Source organism: Schistocerca gregaria, chromosome 5 (genome assembly GCF_023897955.1).
Source record: "Schistocerca gregaria isolate iqSchGreg1 chromosome 5, iqSchGreg1.2, whole genome shotgun sequence".
Lineage (NCBI taxonomy): Eukaryota > Metazoa > Arthropoda > Insecta > Orthoptera > Acrididae > Schistocerca > Schistocerca gregaria.
Genome location: NC_064924.1, coordinates 376088835 through 376099595, shown reverse-complemented (window position 1 = coordinate 376099595; position 10761 = coordinate 376088835). Strand labels below are relative to the sequence as shown.

Below are 10761 nucleotides of genomic sequence, written 5' to 3'. Positions count from 1 at the left end.
TGTGGCTTGGCGGCCTTGCCACAGCTCGACTCAGCGACAGGGGGCTCTGCGTGTCAACCTTGTAGTTTTCGATTACATTACAGCCCCGCTTCTTGGGGACAGCGAACCACTGTATAAACTGGCGAAACACAAGAGTCAGCCATAGCACCACTTGAAGATGACGGGCAACTGTATTGTAGAAGTATTGTGCATTTTACAGAACACCATTCACCGGAACGCCCATGAACTATACAAGCATATTATTGTGTCGCACCAAGCGCTTCTAGCAGAGCTACGTTTTGTGTGAACATTCTTCCAAACGTTCCTCAATCTCATTTTTCGTCATTTAGCTCGATCCAATTTAAGTGTTGCTCATCTGTAAGTACCGTCTACATCTCAGTCGTGTTGTAATTTCTTGTTTTGTCTACCTCTCTCAAGCAACTGTAGCCAACGAAGAACGTCTGAAAACTTTCAAGTTTGTAATTCATAAATTAATTTATAAACATTAATTTCAGAGTGGTGTGCAAAACTTGTTTGTCAAAGCTATTGTCGATGTGGTCTGCTAGAGCAAAAAGAGCTCATCAGAAAATGAACGGTGGTTTTCCACTGTTTTCCTTGTGCGGTTAAGGTATCTCTATCACTTGGATCATTTGACGAAAAGGGAGTTGGAATGCTTATGCCTTGGTTGTAGACGCTGGAAAAAGGCCATTACAACTGGCCGCAATGCAGTGGCAGGCCTACAGCTCTACCGAAGGCCCATTCTATCTCCTGATAGTTGCCCCCAGTTTATTTCATTGCTGTAACCGGCTAACATGACCTTCCATATATTCTCAGTCTCAGCATCTTCTTCTTTGTTTTATTACTATCATTTTTCCTTTCAGAGGTTTCTGCCCAGAGCTGAAGTTGCTTCATCTGATGAAATGTCCTACAAATTGGCATTTCAGGGCTTTAGTTTGACCATGTGTCCCTTGCTAATATTATGTTACCTATACAAAAGAAAAATTCGGGGTAGATATTAAAATACATGGAGAAGAAATAAAAACTTTGAGGTTCGCCGATGACATTGTAATTCCGTCAGAGATACCAAAGGACTTGGAAGAGCGGTTGAATGGAATGGACAGTATCTTGAAAGGAGGATATAAGATGAACATCAACAAAAGCAAAACGAGGATAATGGAATGTTGTCGGATTAAATCGGGTGGTGCTGTGGGAATTAGATTAGGAAATGATACACTTTAAGTAGTAAACGAGTTTCGCTATTTGGGGAGCAAAATAACTGATGATGGTCGAAGCAGAAAGGATATCAAAAATAGACTGGCAATGGCAAGGAAAGCGTTTCTGAAGAAGAGAAATTTGTTAACATCGAGTATAGATTTAAGTGACAGAAAGTCGTTTCTGAAAGTATTCGTATGGAGTGTAGCCATGTATGGAAGTGAAACATGGACGATAAATAGTTTGGACAAGAAGAGAATACAAGCTTTCGAAATGTGGTGCTACAGAAGAATGGTGAAGATTAGGTGGGTAGATCACGTAACTAATGAGAAGGTATTGAATAGGATTGGGGAGAAGAGAAATCTGTGGCACAACTTGACTAGAAGAAGGGATCGGTTGGTAGGACATGTTCTGAGGCATCAAGGGATCACCAGTTTAGTATTGGAGGACAGTGTGGGGGGTAAAATGGTAGAGGGAGACCAAGAGATGAGTACACTCAGCGGATTCAGAAGGACGTAGGTTGCAGTAGGTACTTGGAGATGAAGAAGCTTGTACTGGTTAGAGTAGCATGGAGAGCTACATTAGACCAGTCTCTGGACTGAAGACCACAACAACAACAACAACAACATTTTTATTTCTTATTTTGAGTCTGTGACCTACATTTACCAAAATTTTCCCTAATCGCCTCTGAGTCAGCCTACTGACGTATCTATGTGCTAAAATTATACCGATTCACACCTTCGATTCACAATGAAGAGTCGGAATGGTAAATGAACTGTAGATCTTCGTTTCTTTTTAGACAGAGAGGCTGCTTTCTTTCTGATAAAATAGTTTCCAACTGGTCTTTATGCAGACAGTAATTTCCAACTAAGTAATATAACGAGTTTATGGTACGAAACTTCAATTGTTGTGTGACTTTTAATGGGACTTTTTCGGTTAGTTCGCCATGTGTTTAGTTTCTCTGATTTTCAAATGAAAATCAAATGCACTTTTAAACAAATTTTTCTCACTGAATGGACTGACTTTACACAACACTGTCTACCACTTGTGGTCTAGTATTCAGCATGCTGGCTATAGACCGCGGGATCGATGCCCACCCGAATCAGAGATTTTCTTCGCTCGGGGACACGGTGTTTGAGTGGTCCTAACCGTTTTATCCCATCCTCATCGACGAGCAAGACGCCGAAGTGGCGTCGAATACACTGCCGGAAAAAATCATACGCAAAAAAATAAGTAATGTAGAGTAATGAAATTTCGGGAATACGTTTGTCTAGTAACATATTTAAGTTATGAACATTGCGAATGTGAAATGGTGGTACATTAATAACCGGTGCAAACGCCAGAATGTTGGATGCAAACGTCCATGCATTATATTGTACAGGTGGCGGAAGTCAGTTTATAGGATGGAGTTCCATGCCTTCAGCCTTTGGTCGGTCAATAGAGGAACTGTTAATGCTCTTTGTGGATTATGCTGGAACTGCCGTCCGATGATGTCCCATATGCGGTCGACTGGAGACAGATCTGGCTAACGAGCGGGTAAAGGCAACAAGTCGACACTCTGTACAGCATTGTAAGTTACAGCTGCGGTATACAGGCAAGCGTTATCCTGTTGGAAAATACCCCCTGGAAAGCTCTTCATCAGTGGCAGCACTACACGTCGAATCATCAGATACTCATATAGTTTTGCAATCAGGATGGGTGGGATTGCCACGAGGCTGCTCCTACTGTCATATGAAATCCATCCCAGACCAAACGTCCATTGTGTCTATCACGCAGACAGGTTGGTTGCAGGTCTCTAGCTAGCCTCCTCCTAATCAGCACACGACCATCATTGGTACTGAGGCAGACCTCCATCTTACCTCCAAAGAAATCCCGCTTGACACGACTGAAGCCGCAAATGGCTGTGGCTTGGGGTCAGAGGAAGGCACGCTAACAGGCGACTGGCTCGGAGCTGTGCTTGAACTATTAGTTTGTAGCCATACGTTGTGTCACAGCGGTGCCAACCGCTCCTGAAATTGCTGCTTCAAGTGCAGTACGATGCGCCAGAGCCATATGCCGATCACGATGGTCTTAACCTCTCGGTTGTGCCATGTGGCCGTCCGAAGGCCAGGTTTTCTTGCGACCATACATTCTCGTGCCATCAGTCCCCTAGAACTTAGAACTACTTAAACCTAACTAACCTAAGGACATCACACACATCCATGCTCGAGGCAGGATTCGAAATTGCGACCGTAGCGGTCGCGTGGTTCCAGACTGTAGCGCCTAGAACCGCTTGGCCACTGCAGCCGGCGCAGTATTGCAGAAGGAACGTCCAGCTTCTTGTAGCCCTATTACACGACCTCGTTTAATCTCAATGAGGTGTTGATTTTGGCGTCTTTGTCTCCTTAAAGACATTCTTGACTAACATCAACTCACTACCTTCAATTTTAAAGGTAACTAATGCTCGTGACCAGTACAGCGTGTATTTAAAGTAGATCTGATTTGCGTCTTCACAATGGGACTGCTAGCGTCGCACTTATGCCACTCGCCCGAAGTTTAAATAGACGTCGTCTTTCAGATGTATAAACAGGCTTATTAACTTTGGTGTATGTCGCAAAGCTCCTTGGTGTTGCGATTTTTTTTCCCATCACTGTAGAAAGACTTGCACCAGGCAGCCTAACAACCTCAGTCATCGCAACATTAGTAGTCAGAATCACAATAAAACAAGTAAAAGGAAACAGGAAGTTATATAAGTTTCGTGTAATGATATACTACAGGAGATTGCGACAGTATTTACAAATCAACACTAACGTCTCCCCAACGTGTTACTGTCTGGAGAATGGAAACGTTAAATATGGTCCCTCTTCATGATTTTGAACTGTAGCACATCACTTAGAAGAGTTGGGCTTCACACACAGCATTAGTCTCAGGTCAATCGAGAAATCTGCGTTTCAAGAACTGAGAAAGTTGACAGCGAGAGTTGGAATACGCCAGCCCTTATTTGACCACTTGGCGCAGCCCCAACTTAATGTGAAGGGCGTAACTTGAAGTGCAAATGTTTTTTTTTTCCTTCTGTTAGTTTCTCAGATTGTTCTCATGAACTGAAATGACTTCTTTGAACCATTGTGTATACTATCGATTGTTATATCGTTTACACACATTGCCACAACAGACTCTTGAAACATGTAGCATATGCTGACGTTACTTAGATTTTTTAGGAATGAGCTGACGATACATAGACAGTTGACATCTGTGTTTACTCAGTGTTATGGTTACCGCTGGAGGTCAAACTACATTTTGCTTTTAAGTTTGATCAATTGTAGACCAGGAAAGAATTACGCTGCGGTGTAACATTGGAATTTCAAGGTCCCTGTCTGTGACAATTCATAGCACTGCTAGATAACAATGCAGCATCACAGCAGTCGGTTTATTCGTCTGGTAAATCAATGAAAAGAAAAAGAGATTCAAGCGACAATCAAAAACTATTGTATCTCAGTTTTCAGCAGGAACGTGTATCTTAAAGGCAATTTCTTCAGTTGACTGAAAATGTTGATCGTAGAAATTGAACACATCTTAGGAAGGATAGTATTTTAACTGTTTTGGAAATGAATATGGGAACAAAGATGAAACTGGATCGTCTTTATTGAATACTTATGTTTATTTTAGCTCTCTGGCCCATAAATCTGGCTGCTTATTTCTCAACATTGAGTCATTTTTACTGCAGTAATCCAGAACTGTTACGTCCTCAGAAGTGATTCCTCCCGCTGTCAGGTCACCTTTTACAGCACCTACAAAGAAAAAACAGGTATTAATACTGTACTTGTGAGATCTTAATCCAATATGTTTAAATCATTTTTTTAAGGAACGTTGCCATTTGACTGTGCATTACTATACTTCGGTACTATCGAGATTTTGCCTTTTATTCCACTATCAAGAACGATGCTAAAAGTTGTTAGATCATTGTTGTGTCTGTTGTCAAGTTTACGCACTTTGGACTGACATGACAGACATGATATCTTTCAGCATTATACTTGAGAGTGGGATCAAAGTCGAAATATTGGTAGTACAGAAGATGAATGTAGCAATACAGTCAAATAGCGGTTTACCCTTTCAAATAATATCGTGTGACTGTGCCTCGACACCATCGAAAATTTTTTATGTTTATTTGTTTTATCTGCGTTACCACAACCACAGACCAACAGCGGGGAAGGATATATTCTAATTTGCGTTAAACCGCCAAGGCCCTTCGATAATTAATCTGTATCGGTATGTAGATGCCCAATGAAGACTGTAAACTATGATTTGTTACGCAAGGATTTGTTTTTATTAACGCTAAATTATGGCCCTTCAGATTCCAGAAAGTGGTGGAATAGTGACTTTGTAATTTAATTTTGTGACCAGGCGAGATGCGTATAAATATTCTTTTGTGTATTGTCAATCCCCGCAAAAACGAGTGCAGTAGTTGCGCTGAAGTACAACAAGAACATGTTTAATAACATCCTATTCACTGACAAATCATTGCAGGAACATGAAACAGTTACATGTAATTAAGGGTGGCAGAGATTCAAGACAAGGAACCAATAGGTGGGTTACTACATTATTAGCAAACCGATCTGACGACAGTGATTGCCTAAATTTGTGATCATAAAATTACGCATGTCAGAAGGGTGACTTCCTTCTACTTATTAACACTAACACTTACCGAGTAAATTGCGACCTACACACGCCCAAGCCGGTTACAGATTTTTTTTTTAACTGCGTCATTGTGTTGTCCGGCAGCTCTGCTGCGGCGGCCACTGTATTGGACGATGGCCATGAATCCCGAAAAGCTACCTAAAGCAAACTTGTCGGTGCCTCAAAGGAGCTCTTTATTGTATATCAGCATGTTGTTTTCTACGACTATCCTAAGATTCCTATCTGCCTTCTACACTGAAGAGCCAAAGAAACTGGTACACCTGTCTAATATCGTTTAGGGCACCAGCAGGCACGTAGAAGTGCCCCAACATGAGGTGGCCTGGGCTCGACTAATGTCTGAAGCAGTGCTGGAGGGAGCTGACACCATGGATCCGGCAGGGCTGGCCATAAATCCGCATGAGTGGATGGAGATGTCTTTAACAGCAGGTTGCAAGGCATCCAAGATACGCTCAGTAATGTTCATGTCTGGGGAGTGTGGTGGCCAGCGGAAGTGTTTAAACTCAGAGGAGTGCTCCTGGAGCCACTCTGCAGCAATTCTGGACGTGTGGCGTGTCGCATTGTCCTGCTGGAATTGCCCAAGTCAGTTGTAATGCACAATGGAAATAAATGGATGCAGGTGATCAGACAGGATTCTTATGTGTATGTCTCCCGTCAGAGCCGTATCTAGACGTATAAGGGGTCCCGTATCACTCCAGCTGTACACGCCCCACACCATTACAGAGCCTCCACCAGCTTGAACAGTCCCCTGCTAACATGCAGGGTCCATGGAGTCTTGAGGTTTTCTCCATACCCGCACACGTCCATCCGATCGATACAATTTGAAACGAGACTCGTCCGACCAGTCAACATGTTTCCAGTCATCGGTAGTCAAATGTCAATGGAGACGGGCCCAAATGACGCGTAATGCTTTGTGTCATGCAGTAATCACGGTTACACGAGTGAGATTTTGGCTCCGAAAGCCCACATCGAAGATTTTTCATTGAATGGTTCGCCTGCTGACACATGTGGATGGCCAAACACTGAAATTTGCAGCAGTTTGCGGAAGAGTTGCACAACAACAACAACAAAAATGAAACAGAACCCATTACTGATCCTTCTCGTGTATTCAGTAGTGTTGCTTTCCAGGTTAAGATGCGACTCGTTACAGAGACTCGCACAGCTCCCTAATGCGGCACTCTTTAATCTATTAGCTGACAAAGGTGAGAACCGATACTGTAACTGTTCACTAAATCGTCCAAAGTAGTCCACACTTAAGGAATGGCAGTAAAACTTTATTTTCACTTAGCCTGAAAGATATGAAGCAACTGAGGTTAAAGGATAATTAAGCAATTCTGGTAATTAATGAATCTGCAGTTTCTATATAAATTTTATGGATGATACATAACTTTGGAGATATCCTGACTTTCGCGAGTTCATTACCTAGTTGTATTAAAAATATGCTAATCAGGTAAAGGACAATATTTGTTTAGCTTTTACAAAATACTGAATTTTTTACGAAAAAAGTAAAGAGTGTGTTTAGAACATACTATTACCTTACTTTTTAGTAAAAACTAAATATCCATGACATATTACGCAAATTACACTTGGAAAAACATTCGAACCGTGTCGCATTTGTCACAACTAATGTAAAGTAAAATCTGTAGGATAACTAATTTTCATGGCCAAAAACCTTTATATTGAAACATACAAATATTTTTTCAATATATTGCGAAATTAGGGAAAGCTTTGACGATGTTGACTGGAATACTCTCTTTCAAATTCTGAAGATGGCAGGGGTAAAATACAGGGAGCGAAAGACTATTTACACTTTGTACAGAAACCAGATGGCAGTTATAAGAGTCGAGGGGCATGAACGGGAAGCAGTGGTTGGAAAGGGAGTGAGACAGGGTTGTAGCCTCTCCCCGATGTTATTCAATCTATATATTGAGCAAGCAGTAAACGAAACAAAAGAAAAATTCTGAGTAGGTATTAAAATCCATGGAGAAGAGATAAAAACTTTGAGGTTCGCCGATGACATTGTAATTCTGTCAGAGATGGCAAAGGACTTGGAAGAGCAATTGAACGGAATGGACAGTGCCTTGAAAGGAGGCTATAAGATGAACACCAACAAAAGCAAAACGAGAATAATGGAATGTAATCGAATTAATTTGGGTGATGCTGAGGGAATTAGATTAGGAAATGAGACACTTGAAGTGGTAAAGGAGTTTTGCTATTTGGGGAGCAAAATAACTGATGATGGTCGAAGTAGAGAGGATATAAAATGTAGACTGGCAATGGCAAGGAAAGCGTTTCTGAAAAAGAGAAATTTGTTAACATCGAGTATAGATTTAAGTGCAAGGATATCGTTTCTGAAAGTATTTGTATGGATGATAAATAGTTTAGACGAGAAGAGAATAGAAGCTTTTGAAATGTGGTGCTACAGAAGCATGCTGAAGATTAGATTGGTAGATAACATAAGTAATGAGGAGGTTTTGAATATAATTGGGGAGGAGTTTGTGGCATATCTTGACAAGAAGAAGGGACCGGTTGGTAGGAAATGTTCTGAGGCATCAAGGGATCACAAATTTAGCATTGGAGGGCAGCGTGGAGGGTAAAAATCGTAGAGGGAGATCAAGAGATGAATACACTAAGCAGATACAGAAGGATGTAGGTTGCAGTAAGTACTGGGAGATGAAGAAGCTTGCTCAGCATAGAGTAGCATGGAGAGCTGCATCAAACCAGTCTCAGGACTGAAGACAACAACAACAACAATATTGCGAAATAATTTGGAAAAGCATGGAATTTTGTAAATATTTTACTAAGTTATAACGTGTTAGTTCACTAGACAAAAATCCTGTACTTTAACGGCAATTAGAACGATCATTGCAGGAAAACTCAGTTTTCGGTAACCTGAGAATGCTATCACAAACTATATTTGACATAGGAATCCCATAATTTTGGTTGTTATAACTTGGTATTGATCGTCAATGCATGTTAGCAAAATATGGAGTAATGTATTTAATTGGTTTCAAGTTTCAAAATATAGATTTCTTACAATAATCCTAAAATGCAATTTCAGAATAATTGTATGATATGTATAAAATCCGCAAGCAGTCGGTAATATTCTTTTACTGTCATAAATAAGTCTTATGTCTACAAAAAATGGAATTCACTTGATATAAATTTTGGTTAGGTTCAAAGGGTTTGTTGTCGGATATTACGATCGACTTTGCATCGCTAATCGATAATAAATAATCGATTATGAAGTTATATCGCAACCATCACCGGAGCCTGGAGAACGGCGTTCAGGAGGCAAGAGCTCGCAGAGGAAGGCGTGCCGCTGGGCGCAGCGCGTGGTTCTCCAGCGGCCGCTGGAGTCCAGCGTGACGCAGCCGTTGTCGGGCCCGGTGGTGCGAGGGTGCCGTGGCGCCCACGCACGGTACAGGTAGCAGCTCAGCGGCACGCCTGCAACACGTATGGTGTCCACACATGGTACGGCTCCCGACCTCATCTTGCCTGACTAGTCTGTCTGCGTAAAGGCACCATCATCTTACAGGCATACCGCACGATTACACACATACGTAATTACAAGGATTAATTATGAAGAGGTAGTCCAATTTCTCGTCGAATAATACGGCCGGCAGTCCTAAAGTGAACAATTTGTTTTTGAAAACCATTGCATTTGACTGAATTTAAACGTTTATAGCAATTAGTAATATGCCTTGTGGCAATAACGATCATTACTCACACAGGAGCCAATTTTTATGGACAAGTGATCACACAATAAGTAAGTCAAATCCAAGTGTCGGGTGATCAAAAAGTCAGTATAAATTTGAAAATCACGGAATAATGTAGATAAAGAGGTACAAACTGACACACATGCTTGGAATGACATGGGGTTTTATTAGAACCAAAAAAATACAAAAGTTCAAAATATGTCCGACAGATGGCGCTTCATCTGATCAGAATAGCAGTAATTAGCATAACAAAGTAAGACAAAGCAAAGATGATGTTCTTTACAGGAAATTCTCAATATGACCACCATTATTCCTCAACAATAGCTGTAGTCGAAGAATAATGTTGTCAACAGCACTGTAAAGCATGTCCGGAGTTATGGTGAGGCATTGGCGTCGGATGTTGTCTTTCAGCATCCCTAGCGAGGTCGGTCGATCACGATACACTTGCGACTTCAGGTAACCCCAAAGCCAATAATCGCACGGACTGAGGTCTGGGGACTTGGGAGGCCAAGCATGACGAAAGTGGCGGCTGATCACACGACCATCACCAAACGACGCGCGCAAGAGATCTTTCATGCGTCTAGCAATATGGGGTGCTTTGTTTTGGTTCTAATAAAACCCCATGTCATTACAAGCATGTGTGTCAATTTTTACCTCTCTATCTACATTATTCCGTGGTTTATTAAGTTTTCAAATTTATACTGACTTTCTGATCACCCAGTATATATTCAAAGCTTTATAATCACTTAAGGAATTTGTAGAAAAAGTCAGAACTGAATAAAACATTGCATTATATGACGCGGTAATACATCGCCGGAAAAAATCGCAATACTAGAAAATATTTAATTCAGACAAATTAAATTTCGGGAATACATCTTCCTAGGTAACACAAATAGGTGATTAACGTTGCAAATGGCTTCAAATGGTTCTGAGCACTATGGGACTTAACATCTGAGGTCATCAGTCACCTAGAACTTAGAACTACTTACACATAACTAACCCAAGGACATCACACACATCCATGCCCTAGGCAGGCTTCGAACCTGCGACCGTAGCGGTCACATGGTTCCAGACCGAAGCCCCTAGAACCGCACGGCCACACGGGCTGGCAACGTTGCAAGATCACAGGTTAATGTAAGCGTGAGTATACAGTATGGTTTGAGAGTAAATCGGGGAAAGA

At 41.5% G+C, this 10761-nt stretch overlaps 1 protein-coding gene across 1 annotated transcript in view; it reads right to left on the bottom strand.

Annotated features, from left to right (window-relative positions):
* Positions 1-4800: 4800 nt before the first annotated feature.
* The window catches only part of LOC126273347 (uncharacterized), a 68409-nt gene continuing 62448 nt past the window's right edge, over positions 4801-10761 (bottom strand). Inside the window, exons 3-4 of the mRNA XM_049976894.1 lie at positions 9130-9309; positions 4801-4958 (exon numbers count right to left, since the gene is read on the bottom strand). Coding sequence (XP_049832851.1) covers positions 4828-4958; positions 9130-9309 — 311 coding nt within the window. The 3' untranslated portion in view covers positions 4801-4827. The remainder of the gene's footprint in view (positions 4959-9129; positions 9310-10761) is intronic.